Source organism: Lissotriton helveticus, chromosome 8, assembly GCF_964261635.1.
Source record: "Lissotriton helveticus chromosome 8, aLisHel1.1, whole genome shotgun sequence".
Lineage (NCBI taxonomy): Eukaryota > Metazoa > Chordata > Amphibia > Caudata > Salamandridae > Lissotriton > Lissotriton helveticus.
In genome coordinates, this window is record NC_136069.1 from 1,309,656,072 (window position 1) to 1,309,676,015 (window position 19,944).

Sequence of the window (19,944 nt, forward strand, 5' to 3'; positions counted from 1 at the left end):
ACTCAACAGAAAGGAGTGTAAATGGATACATATTTTGAACTCTGTAGTGCAGGGATTGAACGAACATGAGGAAATCTCTAAACAAATGGGCTTACTGTAATTCTTTTGGCCAATCCTAGCAATCCTTATGACATATTATCCTTTTATGCATGACTGTCTTTTTCCCTGTCGAGTATTCTAATTGTCCATACACATCAATTGCTAATGAACCTCTGTGTGACAATGTGTTTGTTTAGCTCTCTTGACAGTGAATGTTTTCTAGTCTGAACTATTCAATGACACTGTTCTATTATGCATAACTGTCTCGTTACTTGATGGCTTCATTGCCGAGTAATCTAATTGTCCACACACATCAACTGCTAATTGAACATCTGTAATTTGTATGTTTAGCTCTTTTGACAGGTAATACTGCCTAGTCTGAACTATTCAATCGCCCATGATCTATTGTCAAATGTGTTATTTATTTGAATTCACCTGTATCATGTTCTATGTATATGCCTAACCGGAACGTTTGAGAATGTCCAATCCGGGGGTTTTTTGAAAAAAATTTTGAAATGTGCCTAGCCTATTAGTTATTGTTTTTCAACTCGAGGTTTCCCTGTCTAAATGTACCGAGCAGAGACACTGTCTATCCCACGCTTTATGCGTGTATTTAGGATGAGTACATCCGTTGCCTGGCAACCGGCTGGCTTGCCGCTGCCATTGCACGTTTCACGTAGGCTAGGAGGTTCCTCTAGTAACGTACGGCATGGACGTACACAAGGGTTTCTAATAACGCTCTTTGTGTTCCGCCGCGTTCATTGCTGGCAGGACTCGCACGCAGACGAACGGACTTTCCCCGCGTTTTGCTTTTCCCAGGGGTAAGTCACTACTCGCCCAGATGGGGGGGTTTGGCTCCGTCTTGAGCACTTGCACATTGTACTGGTTTCAAGCGGTGAGGCTATAATGCATGGTTGCTCTGACTTATGTGCCTTGACATGCTGTAATACTTTGGTAGATTGGTAACCGACAAGTTCCGTTTTAAAATCTAACTCTGGTCACTGGCATACCGCATGTGATTCTTTAGCGGGTGTTGCACTTCCAGACTCCACACTCCGCGCTGTTCTTGGCTCAGATTCGATGCTCATTAACTGGGTTATAGTAGCGTCTCTTATGCCAGCATAATTGCTTGGTTTCACAACGCTTGCTATGTCAGCACATGGTTTGTTATCATCGCGTTTTAACACTAGACGGGTGCATGACCAAGCGATAGCTCACTCGTGCATGTAACATATGATACACGCCAGAGGGCATTCACTCAGCCATTAGTGACTACTACATAAGCGCCTATGCTTGTGCGTTTTTCAAGCATTTATAGTGCCCCTAATTTACTTTTCTAGGTCGGACCTTTTGGCCACCCACCAGGCAGCGATTTCTGGATCTGCCCTATATGTGAGTATCGGGCTCTCACATTTGGCTACTAAGACGCCCTTGTAAATATCCTTTGTAAACCCTCCGTACCCTTTCCCCTTTTTTCAGACGGTCCCTGTCTTGATAAAGACCCGCCGCGACCACCGACTGGGGCGCTTTAGGGTCGAAACGTCGACGCTCATCACCGGTCAAGATAACTCCAGGAGCTTGTACAATTAACCCCTGTCTCCTTGGAGGACGAATTGAATATACTGGCCTTTTCCCCCTTCCAATTTCACTGTATATATTGTATAAATGTGTCACTGGATTAAATGCACTGATCACTTTGCTCACTGATAGTCACATGCACCACATGTAATTTGCATTGTTTTTATCATTTATTGAAATTTGTGTTATTGCGGAATGAAGTAATTCCTGTATATCGTGAATTTTTGTTTATATAAAGACAATATATTTTTGGATTACATTGTTCTGAGAGGGTTTACTTTATGTATAGATTGAACTGAATTAACTACGCCTTAAAGCAATTTCTCGCTACCCGACGGAACCACTTTGTACTCAAGTGGGCCAGCTGATGCTCACTCCTATGGTGCTCTTCTCTCAGTTTTTCACTAAATAGGGCAAGTACTCTCTGCCTCAACGCACCTGCATATTCACTGCTCCAAGACCGCCTTGTAACTGGAGAGCATGCATACTGATCTCAATCACTAGACCTTGGTGCATCACACTTTGATCTATCCAGATGTGTCTGCATTCTTCAGGAATCTTTATCGTATTCTTCAGGTCTGTTAACAAGTTATGATTGAATGCTAAACATTTAAATAAGAGCAGACAGATACAAGGTACACAATTAAAATTATGGAATGTTTAATGCAAAACCTTCCTAAGAAATTAATTTGGGTTACACGTGTAGAGTTACATACTACAAATATATATACATATATAAATATATATATCTATATATAAAAAAATTATGTTACCTTTGCTAGTTCCCAGTAGTTGGTGGAAAAATTAAAAGGTTTGCAGTTCCCCCAGTGTACCTCTCCATTCCTGTTCGTGTGATGATTTAAAATCTGTTTTTTCCACTCGGCGCACACTGAACATCGAGGCTGAAACTAATACAGGGCAGTAAGATAGAGATGGAATAAACAGATATGCAAATAATAATAAAAAAGTTGTATTACCAATTATTTCTTTTTTATTTAAGAAATCTTTATTGACATTTCCATCACATTGCTTACAAGAGTTCTGCACATTACCGTATTTGTCAGCTGCCCCTTAGAGCTAAGGCAAATACTTTTCATATTTTTGTAAAGATCAAAAAATACTCAGGAATAGAAAACAACCCCAACATACATAAATTATCTCTCCACCCACAACTTCCCCCTCCCCTCTGGCTACCTTTAATAATGTCCTAATACTTTCAGACATAAATGTCACTACATACATTTGCTTTCTTGATTTAGTTCTCGTAATAGATCTCATAATTCTTGTTATATTGTTATGTTATATTGTGGCTTATATAGCGCACGGCTACTCAAAAGAGTGTCCCGGCGCTTTATTAACATCCTGAAAAGCAAACATAACACATAAAAGAAAAGAAAACATAATTTCTAAACTATGTGAACTCTAAAGGTAAAAAGATATAGTACAGATGTCTGATGAAGACTGGTGAACACATGATGGCTACACGCTTAGAGTGTTTTCAAGATGCCATGATATAGACTTAAGTTGGCTTGGTTTGGCCCTCTTCTAGAGGCGCCCCCACTGGACCACCACAGAGCATCGAGCTTCTTAACAGTTTCTCGTTTTGTTGCAGACTATGTGGGTCTTGGCCCAGTCAGCACATAAAGACCGTAATATGAATATTGTTTCAGGTGAGGAAAGCCACCAGGATAAGACTTAACAGCTAAAATTAAGACATCAGACACAAGCCCACTGGGAAGGACAACTTCATTGAAGCCACTGTAATTTCTCTTTTTAATGTTACAGAAAGAAATGGCCCCAACTTAAATTCTTCAAACACTATGGGACTCATTTAAGCTTTGCCGTGCAGTCATACTCTAAGCTTGCTGTTGGTGTGACAGTAATTTTTCGACTACAAGTAGGAGCAGCTTAAGCAAAAGCAATCAATGTCACCTGGCCCACCATGCCAGGACAGCATGGCAAACCATGGAGATCTTGAACATATGATTTTCTAATCAGTCCTACAGCTTTGAGTAACATAACATCTGTATAAATAATTAATTTAAATACATTTAGACTTGACATTAGTGGAAATTTGTTCCACTGGTGTCCAAGTGCCCTGCCTGCTTCGCACTGACGATGGGAGCCGGAGTCAGTGCAGTGTCCCTTATAGGTATGTTTATAGTTATTTCTTTGCCTAACCATTCCCAGCTTGAACAGGGATCCTCCTCAAATAAGACAAAATCTGATTGTGTGCTGCTAAATTGTTTATGCTCCAAATCAATTATCGAGCAACATTGAGCAATTAGAGTTGAAATGGAACGGGGAGCCAAATACATGGGTTTGACGTCTTACTATGGAAGAAATCACGAGACTGAATGGTAAACTGATAATGCAGAAAGGTAGAGTAACATAAATAAATGATTGGCTACTTATTTAAGTTATTGGAGATGGATAGGAACAACAAAAATATACTTCACCCCATCGTTATTTATGCAAGAAAAATGTTACGGCTAGGATTTCCACCATAATTTTTCAAGGATATTGAAGAGTTTATCTTGTAGGGTATTTGGCCCAACAAAGGCCACACATACCATAATCCAAACTTTAAAAAAAAAAATGTGCATGGTATAGGATTTGCTGATTTCAACAAATATATAACCGCCTTTTAAATCCCCTCCAGGCAGTTGTGAGCTAACCCAAACATCGATAAACCAAGGCTCATGGTTGAGAAGTACTTATTAAAGTCTGGATCCTTCCTGTCTATATTAGTTTCGGGACAATCCCCAGCTGTAACCAATCTCTGCATAAGCTTAGATCGATCAAAAGCAAATCTATGGTGAAAATACAGGATACTGTTTTTCTTCCTTTATGGAAGAGTGAACTAGTCAAACCAGACAAAACCCAAGTTCAAAGGGTGACAGGGATACGAAGGATCCTATACTAGCTAAGGATCCAATTAATTAAATGGATTCTATGCTATTTTCAATGATTTACGCACAAGATGGCCTAATAAATTTAGACATTCCCCGTTCCAAAGACTAAAAGGCTTATTGATCAAACTGAGGCTCTTATCGAAGTACCCAGATGTTTTCGTTGTTATCCAAATAGCAGCTTAAATAAAAATTTTATAAGATACTGCTTAGCCATAAAACCACATTGGAAAACACCCCAGAAAAAGGTGAGCTTCTCTACTAAAAGAAAATCATCTGATACAGGAGTGCACATTGGGCATACATTCATAAATGTTTTTATAGAGGGCCTTGTCCATATTCATTAGGAGTACATATTTCATAATTTCTTATTATAATGCCCCCTGCACTCCCCATGAAATGTCAAATTGGGTTTCAGACATTAAAATATGTGCAGGGACAGCAATAAAGAAGTAACTCAATGTAAAGGATTCTGAAATAACGAATAGGTTTGACACAGGAACTGAAAAAAAACTGTTTGTGAATATCTAGCAATCTGTGCAGGCAAATCTCCCTTGTTGCTAAGCACGCTGGATCTTTTTTGTTCAAATCTGTTTTTATTGTGAACACAGCGATAAGCCTACAACCCCTTACTGGAGCCGGCCGCGCATAGAAAAGCCAGTAGGTAAAACTAGATAGGGGAGGTGGAGTCATTAACACAGCGCCCTGCCTACAAACCCCGGAGGGGGGGCCGGCCGCGTGGCTTAGGGGAGAGCAGAGCAAGAGGTGGCCATAAACTGGCAATGCGTCGTTGTGTGGGGTAGGCGCGTATGTAAGGAAAAGCAATGGCGTCACATTTTCAAAAGGCCCAACAGGGACCTAACTGCCCCAAAGAGGGGTGGAAGCCAGAGTGGCAAGTAGGAAGGAAGAAAAGTCGGAAAAGGAGCTAGCAGTGTCAAGGTGAAGAGGAGTCAGGGGGGTGTGCCCGTGGCCACAAACAGGAAATGTGAAACACAAAGCGGCACTGGGGGAAGCGGTTAAGAGCATAGTCTACTTGGGTCAGCAGGAATGAGGGCGTCCTCGAACAATTGTAAAGCACGAAGCCTGGGAGGCATGTGGCGGGCATAGCTGATGGAGCACAGGTGACGCACTAGGGGTTCCCACACTGCCTTGAAGCGCACCCCCCTGGATTGTATCCGCGCCGTGAGTAGTTCCATAGTCAGGACCTGCCAGAGGCGCACGAACCAGGATGCTATCGGCGGCGCCTCTGCTCGCTTCCAGTACAGGGCAATGAGCTGTTTGGCAGCACCTAACATGTGAAGGGTGAGGATCTAGTCGCTGCGCGTGAGGGCTCTAAGTGTGGGGGGTCGAACGCCCAGTAGGAGTGTGCAAACCTCTTCAGGGAGGGGGAAACCCAACACCTTCTTAATGTGACTGAGGACCTCCTTCCAAAAGACAGCTAGGGTAGGGCAGGACCACCAGATGTGTACGAAATCACCAGTCGCAGTGCCACACCTCCAGCACAGCGGCGAGGAAGTGGGGAACATTTTGCTGAGTCGCAGGGGGGTGTAGTACCATTGCGTCAGCATCTTGTACGCATTTTCTCTTTGCGGGATGCTGCGGTAGGTTTTGGGGATGTTGTTCCAGAGCCGAGTCCATTGAGAGGGTGTGATGTCAGTACCTGTCGCCGACTGCCACTGCTTCTGATAGGGGTGCACAGGTGGGGCGGTGGGGTGCTGCAAGATGTTGTAGATCTGGGAGATGAGCCGTTTCAGTCCCCCGAGGGATCGTGCCAATTTCTCAAAGGGGGTATATGCCCTAGTAGCAGCCTGGTACATGTCGTCTCCCGAGGTCCAGTGGCGCAGCTGCGCGTATTGTAAGTGAGCGGTGAGAGGGAGCCTGAATTCCTCCTTGCAGTCTAGCCATGTTTTAGGCGACCCGCCAAGAAAAAGGTCTCCTGCAACTCTGCAGTCGCCTTGCGTCCAGCTCTCAAAAGCTCGGGTCCGGGCAGCTGGGGGGAAGTGCGGGTTACCTGCAATGGGAGTGTGTGGAGAGGGAAACGTGGTGAGGCCCTTGGCCACTGCCACCCTGTCCCATACTTCAAGAACCGTCCTCGTGGGGACCGCAAGATATGCACTTCTGGAACGTGCCACCCGCGGTAACCAAGGCAGGTCCCATATGGTGCGCCCCGTGACCGATCGGTCCATGTGGAACCAGTGTTTGTCGCTTTCGCGTGCACCCCATTCGATCACGAACCGGAGGTGTGCCGCCCAATAGTAGTGGAGGAGATTCGGGCAGGCAAGGCCGCCTCTGTCTCTCGGTTCCATCAGGACTTTCTGCGAGAACCGGGGTCTTTTGCCCCCCCATATGAAGGACGTGAGGTCGCGTTGGAGGTTTCTGATGCAGTGAATCGGGATCGGGGTGGGGAGGCACTGGAAAACATACAGAATGCGGGGGAGGATGGACATCTTGACCGCGTTGAGCCGCCCCAGCCAGGAAATCATCAAGGGTTTCCATTTTCGCAGGTCAGCCAGAACTTCCTTGCGGCAAGAGGCCCAATTCCTCGAGGACCACGAGTCAAGATGGGGCGTGAGGTCCAGGCCCAGGTATTGAATATGGCTGTCCGCCCAGCGATAGGGCGTGACCCCCTGCAGAAAAGAGATCTCCTCGTCGGGGATGGTGAGATTAAGCGCCCAAGACTTGGTGTGGTTGATTTTAAGGCCGGACGCCTGCTCAAACAGGGAAAGGGCTTTCTGCACCGCTGGGAAGGAGACCCGAGGGTTCGTAAGAGTAAGAATCAGGTCATCAACGCTGGATCTTTTAATTGTAATGGCATCCAAGTCAGTTATGTGCTGCTGTAAAAAGGGAAAACATCGTCAGTACACCTTCTCATCATCTGGTGTGCATGGGTCAAGCATGTTAGAAGATGTGATAACCTTACCCTTAAACTACTATCAAGGATTAGATATACTGCAGACAAGCTATAGGGTAAATTGGATGAATATATTCAAAAGATAAAACTATGCAGTTTTTTTAAATCCAACAGAAGAAAGCGTCATACTTGTCTTAGTGTATTAATATTACCAGTAAGGAACAGCTGATTTGGTTTCTCTGATTTATTGTTGTACCATCTACTTTATGTCAAATTGCATAGCCTGCGATGGTAGGTTCGATTTCAACATAAACACCATCGGTTGTTTAGGCAATGATCTTTGTGAGTTATTTTCTTCCCTTCAGTGAGCTGCAGTTTGAATCTTGGCCACTCTGTAACAACCTGCGAAGTGTGGCCCATTAAAATGATACTCCAGACTCCCACATGGCAGATGGTTTGATAAGTTTACATAATGAAACGGCCATAATAGTTAACCATCCCCAGGAGACTTCTCACCTCAGTCACCAAGGTGGTTGGGGAGGCATCTTGAATGTCCTCAACTTTGGCAGCATCCAGTGCATCTCTGTCTCCATAGAAACCCGGTAAGGGAGCATGCATGCTGAAACATGTTGACAAAGTGATGTGAAGGACACATTGTATGTCCCATATTTCACATCCACCGTTTTTAATCTTACTCTTATCATTGTTTAGACTAAATTGCACTTAATGGTAAAGAGGTAATTTTAAACTTTCAACTTTGCACAAACTAGATGCTAAATATTCTTTGAGGAGTCACCTCCTGGTGGAAGCCAACAAAAGGCCCAATGATGATGCTATCAACCAATATTACGCCAATGGCCAAAAATACACCAAAGGCAGAAAGTTGCTGTTGAGGGTCTTTTACATATTTGTGCCAGATCCTTCAAGGCCCCTTGGCTCCACTCCTTTTTGATTTAGTGCTGTATATTCGGAAGCTGATTGAGGTCCTCAGAACGCTTCTACCCCCCCCCCCCTTTGATATATAAACACACTCTTTTACAACAGTCAGGCCTTCTTAGAGCTGGTAGACGGGAGGATAGCTGTGGGTACCTCACATCCTGATAAGAGGCGTGAGCCCGTCCCCCACAGCGTTTGCTCGGCCTTGTTTCTGCACATGCAGTTATTGTACAGTCTAGTATCATGGGCTGGCATGATAAATATGTCCCTTTAAGGCTTCTGTGCTTTCTCAAAGCTCCTCGTGGATGCATTCTCTGCATTATCTTGACTAGAGCAAGTGGCACACATATGGATGTCCATATATACTGCTTCATAGGTGATTGGCACTTGTTGGGTGTCTTCTGCCCCAGCTATGAAATACACAGTGGTAAAAGCTGCCACAGCAAGATTATCACACAGCTTGCCTGACAACCCTGTTTCCAGACCCCTTTCAGAGGGCCACATGGCAAGCAAGAAATACTAGGACTCTGCTTTTCGGGGTTGAGATCTTCAGTCATTGATGCCCCAGGGCCCATTCTACTATACTCTAGAATACCTTCTGCACTTGACCCTCTTGGTTGTGAGGGCAATCAGTCACAGGCTCCTCAGGAATCGTCACTCAGCAATCAACCAGCAGACACAATAAAGTTGAATCAGGTTCAAGTGCAGTGACTTCGTACCTACAGTTCAAATGCGCTGAGTCTTAAACGCTCGTGGGCAGTGCCAGACCTAGGCCTCTGCGCACATGTTTAAATCAGCTTGATGCCAGGGCAAACGTAAAACAGGCAGGATACCAGATACACACAGTAGGGCACTCAGGGCAAGGGAACACTCCTGTATAGTATGCAAGGAGCACATGCGCCCCAAATAAATTGTGTTTATTGTCACCAAAATATCAGAGTGGAAACAATGCATTCCCTATCATCCTGCCCTTTTATCTGGCGCACACAAACAACTAATTGTTTAAAAAACTCAGCTACACAGATTTTATCATTATGGAGAGAATAAACGGCTAAGCTGATCCTGCCATGATTTGCTTCATTGACCTGCACGGTACAAAGAGACCTATGCGTCTTGGGGAAAATCTACTGAGCTATCTTGCTGAAAATGAGACCAAAGCTCTGAGTGAAATATTTTATTCTATACGAGAGCTAAATCCCCATAGCAAGTCACTGGTCACCCAACATCGCCATCCCCAGTGTGTCACATAGCAACATCACACCTCCAGAACATCAATGTCCACAGTGGAATAGTATGGAAGTACATTTCCAACGTTTTGTTCGTTGCCTGATGTTGGCACGAAAAGTCCCTGGTATAGTAATGCACGTGTACTGCTGCCCTAAGTGCCTCAACTGTGGTGATTTTTGGATCTTTGGTAATCTTTGGTAACAATGTTTGGTCATGAGCAAACCTGGATCATGCATATGCGCTATAACCTAGGCCTCTCTCATGGACTGGGGTCTCCGTAAATCGGGAAGGGCACCCAAAGCGCTACCACGAGGCAGTGTAAAATCTAAAAACGTTATCAGGAGTGAAGTAGCACATGAGCAGCAGTGACAGCGTACAGCGTCTTAAGTTTTAGTGATCAGTAGAGTGAATGAACAGTTCCTTTTTACCTGTTTCATGAGAGTGGCGCCTTTTGGCCCACTCTGGTGAAGTTCTGCTGCTGTGTGCTTAATTCACCGTTGGATTGCATTGGATTTTGTGCAGCGCTGGGATTTATGTGAGCCTGTGGGAGGGTACAGTGCATCATGAAATAGTGTGTATAGTTGCGTGTGCGCGCTGGAATACATGGGTGTCTCTGGAAAGGTACAGTGCATCAGGCAATAGCGCTTCTGGTTGTGTATGTGCGCTGTGATACATGTGTGCCTGAGAGAAGGTACAGTGCAACAGGACATAGCTTATGTGAACGCATTGGGATACATGTGTGCCTGAGAGAAGGTACAGTGCAACAGGGCATAGCTTATGTGAACGCATTGGGATACATGTGTGCCTGAGAGAAGGTACAGTGCAACAGGGCATAGCTTATGTGAACGCATTGGGATACATGTGTGCCTGAGAGAAGGTACAGTGCAACAGGACATAGCTTATGTGAACGCATTGGGATACATGTGTGCCTGAGAGAAGGTACAGTGCAACAGGACATAGCTTATGTGAACGCATTGGGATACATGTGTGCCTGAGAGAAGGTACAGTGCAACAGGACATAGCTTATGTGAACGCATTGGGATACATGTGTGCCTGAGAGAAGGTACAGTGCAACAGGACATAGCTTATGTGAACGCATTGGGATACATGTGTGCCTGAGAGAAGGTACAGTGCAACAGGGCATAGCTTATGTGAACGCATTGGGATACATGTGTGCCTGAGAGAAGGTACAGTGCAACAGGACATAGCTTATGTGAACGCATTGGGATACATGTGTGCCTGAGAGAAGGTACAGTGCAACAGGACATAGCTTATGTGAACGCATTGGGATACATGTGTGCCTGAGAGAAGGTACAGTGCAACAGGACATAGCTTATGTGAACGCATTGGGATACATGTGTGCCCCAGAGAAGGTATAGTGCATCAAGACATAGCTCATGTGATTAAGTGCACCCGCAGGGATATATGTGGGCCTGTAAGCTGACACCGCATGTAGCAGCTAGCTCAGTGTTCTGTGATGCGCCGGGATGTGTGGATGCCCATGTGAGGGTACAGTACATAGGCGGGTGTGCGCATTTGCATGTGTGTGCTCAGAGGTGTGTGTGTGGATGCTCACAATGGACACAACACATGGAATACACTATGTTCTATTTTGGGAGACACAGGGCTTGCTGGAGGAACAGGAAGAGGTAGAGGTAGAGGTAGCGGTAGAGGTTTGCCCCAAACCGATTTGTGTATAGCTGCATTCCTGAGAGCTGGGTGGGAAATAGAGTGGAGGAAGGAGAAGCCAGGTTCTTCAGTGCACATGAATAGCCTTTGATTCTGAAAGGAGGTCACTGGTCAAAGGGACCTGGGCACATTTGAGGAAGGAGATGGGTCTGATAATACAATCTCAAAGAGGAGGCCTCCTGCCCTTCGGTAACCTTACACATATCACTGAGGCTGACATCCAAGTGCAAACCCCTAGTCACTTCCTTGGCTCTCTGAAAGGGGTTCTGACAACTGGCGGCAGGATGCCAACGATTAGGAGAGCAGGATGTTGGCATTGGCCATTTTTATTTTACACATGTAACAAAATAGGTCTAGTTATACGTATGCATTCGGCACACCTGAATACTAGAAAACACAAGGTTTGGAATATAACTCAGCACCTTGTCTGTTGTCTATGTATAGACAGGGGGTGGAAGACTCCCAGGAGTAAGGACAGTGAGGTCCTGGCTGATTTCATAATGGACCAGGTTAAGCCACTGGGTGAAAGGGAAAAGGCTGCAGTAGACTCTGGAGGGAACCATGAGAAGAGGGCTCTTGAGTCAGGCTCTCAGGTCCCATTTGCCCAAATCTATCACAGACACACACCAAGTTTGTCCCATAATGCACTTACTGGAGTTTCCCCCAGATACTCTCACCCTCTTTTGTTTGTAGAATCCCCCAGGTGTCTACACCAGCTTGAGTACCACTATCACCAATTCCAGGTGTAAATCCCTTGGGTGGGTTGCGTCTAGCAGAGACCCTGAACTTGCACTTGCCTCTCCAGAGGCCAAACCGGAGTAAGAGTAGAAAGCCAGGGAGCTTGAGAGGGAGAAGCTGATACAAGCTTACCACAAACAAGAGGAGCAGAGGCAAGAGAGATGGAGGAATGTTCCCAAGAGAAGTTGGGAAAGAGAAAGGAGAAAAAGAGAGAAATTAAGGAGAAACAGGGAGAATGAGAGAAGAAACAGAAGGAAAAAGAATGAGAACAGATAGTCCTTGAGAGAGAGAAGCTTAGGATGGCAGCAAGGACAGCTGCATTTGGTATAAGTGACTTTAACACTAAATCAGTCCAGGCTGTGGTCAAGATTCTAAGAGATCCTATGCATGTGTATGGGGAGGGTCAAGACATCTTAGAATGGTTTATGAGCTTTGAGGTCACTTGTAAGGCGCAGGCTTTGAATGAGGTATCTATTGCAGCTGCCTTAAAGGGGTACTTGCTATTGGAAGGGACAGCCATCATTGGAAGGATGCTAGTGGCAAAGCAAATGGTCTATTTTGAGACATGGATTCATGGAGTATTGCATGATTGGAATGAGTGGGTGAGAGGGATGGAGGCCAAGGACTTTCAGTCCCTTAACCAACTGATGGTGACAAAGTGACTCAAGGAGGAGTGCTCGGCCCACTTAGGCATTACCTGTCAGATCAGACTGAGAAGAATCCAGGGAAGCTTGCAGCATTGGCTGACAAGTGGCTAGCTAACAAGGTGCGCCAGGTGCGCCAGGTGCTGGCACAGCACAATTATAAGCCCGAGTGGGAGAAAAGCTCTTTCCTATTGGACCAGGAAAAATGGAATTGCCAATGGTGTGTCTAGTAAGGAATATCATGAGAAGAGAGGTCAGGGAACTTCTTCCAAGTCCATTTGCTACAAGTGCCACCTGGTGGGACATCTTAAAAGAGACTGTCAGTTGAAAGATCCTGTACCAAACATGATTGCAAATATGCTTTACATGGGCAAGGGGCCCCAGGAGGGCACAGTTGCACTCAAACTAGTGGCTATGGACATCTGGGAGAGGGACCAAGATGCTCTGAAGCACATTCACCTTAACAAGATGGAGTTTGTGCAGGAATTAATGTAGGATACCAAGGATACATGTTTAGTATCCAATGGATAGGGCATGGAGTACCCGCTTGAAAGGGTTCAGACTGAGCTCATTGTAGGGCATTGTCAATGTTGGGGTATGGGAGAAGCAAGGTACATGTTGTCTCTTGGCCAAAGATATGATTGTACCTGCCTTGGTCACAGGACCAGCAGCCTTTATGCTGGCCTCAAAAAAATCTAAAAACAAAATGTTATCAGGTCAAGCTATTTTTAGCACCTACTAGTCCCACCTGGCAGTAAACTTAGGCTGGAAAGGAACAGGTGTTCTGTTCATTCAGAAAGTCAATGAGAAATAATGATATCAAGATAGGGTTAGTTCCTCCTTTGCCTAAATGGTCACCAAGGTTTGACCCAAGTGGCTGGTAGTCCTGTCGCAAGAAGACCTGAAGGTCAGATCTTGGTCCCCTCCACACCCGTTAGCGTGTCATACTTCATCATTGAGCGGTCCTCGGCAGACCGGCGCTGCAATGACTGACAGGCCTGGGGGCTCTTTGTTGGAGATCTTTTGATCTGAGGGCGCCATATAGATGAGTGCAAGTGAGGGGGCTAACTAACTGTGTAACTAGTGGAGTAAGTGAGTGGTGGCTAAAATAGGCTCTGGTATCCAATAGACACATTTGTATAGAGAACAGATGCCATTTCTAAATAAAAACAGTGGTGCTATCATGTGGTCTTGAAGTACCAGGATAGCTTCTAGTGTGGTTTGGTGAACATCGTGCCTCTAGGGTCCAAAGTTCGGGCGGCACTTCATCAGGACCAAAGGTAGTCTAGTAAGACCCTGTTTGGGGCTTCAGGTCTCCCTTCTAATAAGGGATGACCTCACAAGGTTAACCAGCTTACCCCTTAATGTATGCAGGCCTATTGATCCACCTAAAAGAAAGCGAGACATAAGATGGAAAGATACATGCGACAGGTAATTCAAAAATGAGTTCTCAGTTACCCAATTGGTACATTGGTGAATTCATTCATGTATCTAAAATAGGTGACGTGGTTCTGATCAGCCATACAGTGAGGTGAACAACGCTCACTGATCGAAGTTCAATAAACATACACTAAAAATATATCTAGGTAGCAACACGTAGAGTAGCATGTGGATGGTGGTATAATTACATACATCTGGATGGTGGTATAATTACATACATCTAATCCATGCATGTGATCAAGCAGAAAAAAGGGCTTACACATGTGTAGAGGTAGTATCTACGTTTTGACATGGACGTGACTTAACTTGAGAGAGGCAGAAAGATGCTCCTTGGGAAGGATGAAGGGTCCCAGTCAATTTGAGGGACACCTTCATTGGGAAAAGGGAAAAAGCATTCAAGGTCTAGGTACAAATCGGGTATCATGGGCTAAAACTAACAGGTACTATGTTAGTTTAAGGAACTGAAAAAATGTGTGGAAGACTGCGTGGGGTTATAGCGTTAACATGGAGAGAGGTACATGTGTTGAACATATCTCTAACTTAGCAGTTTCCAGTTGGATAACAGCCATTGTACATTATTTTTTATTTATGGAAAGGAAGTACAAGCAGCGGAGTGGTGCCTAAGTAACTGGGGCGGAAGTGCAGTCTAGAGATGCGCATAGGTAGGGAGTTGCCGTCCATGTTAAGTGTTTGCCCGATTCAGGGAGAGGGGGTAGTCATGAAGGTACTACACCCCGTCCCTAATGTGGCAGGGAAATTTCCTCATCATAGTCTGTCGCTGGTGGTGCCTGCACCCTGCCTTTTAAATTACCAGAGCCATTCCGCGATGTTATCGTGTCTGGTTCTATCAGCAAACCCGGGAGGCGTGTGGTAGAGTGGTAGTATATTCGGTTAGTCAAAAGATACCAAGCCCAAGGGAATATTCCTGTTGCTGAGGGGCCCGAGGATGCAGAGTCATAACCAGTAGTAGAAGCCTGGGACAATTACCAAGCAGAGCTCATCATGTTAGCAGAGAGCTGACATTAAGAGCAATAAAGATTAAATTAAATCTTGTTTTTATCTTGACACATTTGCTGTCTGTTCAAGGAAAGAGGTAAAATGTCACTTTGTCTTTCAAGTATTTGCTCCTTGGAAAATTTGGTTTATTTTTCTCTCTCTTACTACAGTTAGAGAAAAATAACTGGCATCTTCAGACAGCTCACTTGACTAAACCCTCTAACACATAACATTTAAATAAATAGCATGTAAATTAATATTACAAATATTTCAAAATATATCAGGAATTACAAAAGCACATGTTTTTGTATTTAAGAAGTGTGCTGCAAACAAAGAGTTAAATAGGAGCAAGACAAACCAGAACACTTTATTTGGTGATGCGCAAATCACACATATTTGCAGAAACTGTATTTCCAAACATTATTGTTTGTACACTATAAAGTTTTATCAGTGAAGCTGCATGTCAGTGGGAATCTTTGCGGCCATTTCAATGTAAAATCTGCTGATTACAAATGACACTGTGCTGCCACTTCATGTTTAGTAATGTGCAACCTTTGGATGCAAGTATTACTGAGGCTGACAAACAGGTGCAAATCTCTAGTCTCTCCCTTGGCCCCCTGAAAAGGTTCTGACACCCGATACCACCGCCATGGATAGAAGCTTGCAGTCTGTCTAGTTTTATACCTGTTACAAAGACCTACAGAGGCCTTTCTCTACCGCACACAACTCAGTCTACCAACCTGAATAGAAGGACATGTTTTAAATTTCATTTCTTTGCTGCTCACTACTTTTTTACGTCTCGCCTAGCGCAGCACACATACACTGCCCTAGGGGAGGGCCTCTTGGAATCACTTCAGATTTCCAAGAGACTTCTCCGTGTGGGTCTGCCTTCTCCCACACATCCCATTGGCCTTTGCATTTGGCTTTCAATAATGAAAGCGCGCAAATGGCCAAAGATGGGTGCATGTCCCGCCTTTCCTCAAAACTTTCATTCCCATGGCCTAGGGGTCTCTGGAGCGAGCAGCGGCCCGCAGTGTGCCATCTGCATTCTTTAAATTCCTTGTGGCGCACACACGCTGATGTGTCAAGCAGCGCTTTATCTGTAATTATGGCGGCTGCGCCTTCCATCACGCTTTGCTTAACTTTTATTCTTGTCTGCAATTATGGCGGCTGCGCCTTTCATCACGCTTTGCTTAACTTTCATTCTTGTGTTGCACTACATGTTTTCTGTGCTCTTCGTCCCCCCTCACCTCGCTAAACTCCTGGCCCATTAGTTCCACCCCCTACCTGGCCTCACCCGCCCGTCTCGTTTCTCCCTTGTTTACTTCATTTTTTTCATCTTTTCATCAGAACATTAACCTCTTGGAACAACGAGTGTCCTATGGATATGGTCTCTTCACTAACAAGCGCCATCTTATTTTCCACATCTCGTCCTACTTACAGTTCAGTGCACAGTGATTTTTTTTTACAGTTATATTTAATTATATTTAATGGATGCTTTTATACTGTACTTTTGGACTCCTTCCATATTCTCTACATTATTGGCCACACTGCCGGTGTAAGGGGGTCTCCTGCCATGACAGGGTCTCGAAGCAAGGCTTTAATGGCGTGACACATTTTTCCATGGCAGATATTTTCCCATGATGCTCCACCTTTGATTGCTGGCTCCTGACGTCCCTAGAAGGACCTCCTTCCCCGCCTTCCAACATTCATCCGGGACCGAAACCATCTCATCCGCCTTGGAAGTGTCCAGACATTCCCTTGCTTCCTATTGGCCGTGCACGGGCCTCTTGGCTCATTCGGGATGTTTCCGTCCTCATGCTTTTGAGTAACTTGCATTTCTGTCGAAATTACAGCTCACTGTAGGATGGGGGCCTGACATTTCCAGAAGCCATTATAGATCTATCTTGCAGAAACACCTACCCCATTGGCCAGTGGCTGCGATGCTTACCGTTCTTAAAGCACAGACTCCAACACTTTTATCATGAATTGGCACTTTAAGTCATAGCTATTGCTAAAAGAGGTCATAGTTTTTATCGACCTTGGGAGATTGAAAGGCTGAGTTGGCCCTGTGGAAATCTAATGCACTAGTCTGCGAGTTACGCACAGATCTCAGCCGCAGGTGCTCGGCCCACTGCACCATCACACTGGCCAGTGTGTGACTGACTATGCAGGTGTGATCACCAGTCACTGACGCTTTACATCCTGCCTGTGTTGCTTGTGCAGCCCCTGCCCAGTATCAATGTCTCTCGTAGAACAATTTTTCCGCCTCGCAGGCGGCCCCTCTACCAGGACGGTGGTGTCGGCAGAGTGGGCGCCTGGTTCCTTTTAAGAACTTTGCGAGGGTAGGTGCATAGCTAAACACTTATAAGGTCCCAAAGTCGCGACCTATTGGCTATGCCAATGCTTGTTATATTTGCTGTATTTACACAGTTGACAATGGGAGTGAGCGTACTTTTCTTTGCTCTGAAGGAGGCCGTTCAGAGCAATCTTTTTGGCACATTTAAACCTTTAAATTATTGCCATTTTCTGACAATATCTTCTGGGTCAGCCAGCTACAGGATCCTGCTCTCCATCACAGGTTAATGTGTGTGTGGAGAGTGAGGCTAGATTCTGGAGGGATGCCCTCTTCTGTAACATTAACCTTGGCCTATTCCAACCCTAATTGTCTCCATCAGAGCACTTACAAACACAACACAGTGGTGATGATACACTGTTCTGCGGATGGTGATGCACTATGGAGGTCTTCTACCAGAGCCGGTCCCTGGGTGGAAAGATATGTGGCACTCTACCTGCTGCTGAATAAAATGATGGAGCAGGGTGGGTCCATTTTTGTTTACTGCTCAGTCCCCGGCTAAATACAGCAGTGACTAGCCTCCGAACACAAACACTTGTACTCCCCTGCCCCCCAACTCACCTGAATCACCCAGCTTTGCCCGGTCATGCTGATGCAAAATTGCTTGTTCAAGGAGATGGGTTGTTTGTGTGTGGTGGGAGATCAGAGGGAGATGGGAGGGCAAGTATGGCTGATGTGGTGCTAAAGCAGAGGGGCGTATCACATGCAGCATGTTAACAATTATTAAAAGTACCTTGTTTAATCACTGGAGCGAACAAGAGAGTCGCTGTTGTTTGCATGACCCTAATGAACTGAAGACTGTGCAGTACATGGTGGTGCATTCTTTAGCATATGCCTGGCACAGTGCACATGAAATACTCAAGGGATTTTTCAAATTGGTGAATAGGAGTTTGTAGTATCCTGTATTTGTAATGTTATGTTTTTTTACCCCTCCTGCTCAGCCAGTGTGTGTGCTCTGTACTCAATAGAATGTCGGAGTCTTGATGAGCCTCGGAATGTTGGGACACTGAGAGGTGAAGTGACAGTTGGACATGGGCTGAGCAGCAGACAGGCTGCTCCTGGTGGAGCTCTCCTTCACAACTTAACTCCTTGTTGTTCTTAAATATTCAGAGTGTTACCTGCTTGAATAAATCATCTCTGATTACAACCTCCCTGTGTGGACCTCCTCACTACAGAGTCCTTTCTAGCCCTCATTTGCTTAGGTCTCTGCGAGACATTTTGTAGTGAGCTTTTAAAAGTGCTACCCCAGGCTTCTGTTGGGCTAGCGCTTGCAGTCATGTGCGCGTGCACACGCGCAGTCCCCAGCTTCCTCTCTCCCTGTTAGTTTGCTTCCCTTCCCTCCACCCACCGTGTTGCTCCTCTTCCCCCCACGCATTCCCTGCCCTCCTGTCCTCAGCCGGTGCCCCTAGAGACCACAGGGTCACAGCCGCCGTAAATTCCGTCGCCATGGAAACCATGAACAGGGACGTCCTCAGCTCACCACGAAAAACTCAAACGATCAGGTGAGTCCTCCGTGCCATACCAACAGGAGCCATCAGTAGCGCGACAACCCCGATTCACACTCCCTCCTTCTTCCAATGCGATCACCATAAACTTTTTCACACTCATTATCTTCTGGTCACTCTCACTTGCATACACGCGTACTCGTCCACTCTTGCACACTTGCTCGTCATTCGCTGTTGCACACTCGTGCTCATCCTTACGTTTACTCACTCACTCGTCCTTTTGCCCAGTAACCTGGCATTCACTCACAGATTATAACACCCATTCACCCCTCCCTCAGTCAATATACCTTGCCATTCACACGCCACTCTGTCTTACGTGTGTGCACTCCCTCATCAATCACTTGTTCACAGTTTTACACACATGCTTGTTCCTCACAGTCACAACTCAATAATCACTTTTAAGTACTCACACCACACATTAGGCTCTCACTCATCATTCATTCACCCACCCAACTGTCACTCACTCATATATGCTCGTTGGACACTCACTCTAACACATCGATCAATGAAACATGTCTTATCGTCCTAGTTAGTCACACAAGTTGTGTTAAAATGTGACCAAACTAAGCCTGGCACCGTTCCAGCCATGCAAGCTGAAATGGCGCCCAGTAAAACAATACAGGGGTACGAAGCGCTACATAAGGACACAATACAATAACACTTCAAAGCTGGTTGTATGGAGTACATGTCTTGCCTAGGCGCATTCTTGCCCACACTCACGTTTGACAGGTGGGGAGGCGGAATCTCCTTTTGCTTATAAGCGGCCATCCTACAACACATGCGCTAACATGAGACAGGCATGACCTGGCACCATGGCCAAGTGCGGTTTCTTTGGAGTGATTGCATGGCAGGTGGACAGCCTCCTTATCCTTCTACAGCGTAGCTCCGTGTATAACGTCAGCAGAGAGCAATGCCTCTTACAGTGCTGCGGCCTGAGTAGAGGCAGGAACCTGAACAGGTATTACCAGCATTTCCATCTCTGCACAGTCTAGCTGCCCAAGATAACACGGCGTAAAAAAGAAAGATGGCATCA

General features: G+C 45.5%; 1 protein-coding gene across 1 annotated transcript in view; it reads right to left on the minus strand.

Moving 5' to 3' along the window:
- C8HXorf38 (chromosome 8 CXorf38 homolog) overlaps nucleotides 1-19,944 on the minus strand; it is a 111,697-nt gene that overhangs the window by 79,432 nt on the left and 12,321 nt on the right. Inside the window, exon 2 of the mRNA XM_078658288.1 lies at nucleotides 2,391-2,525. Coding sequence (XP_078514414.1) covers nucleotides 2,391-2,525 — 135 coding nt within the window. The remainder of the gene's footprint in view (nucleotides 1-2,390; nucleotides 2,526-19,944) is intronic.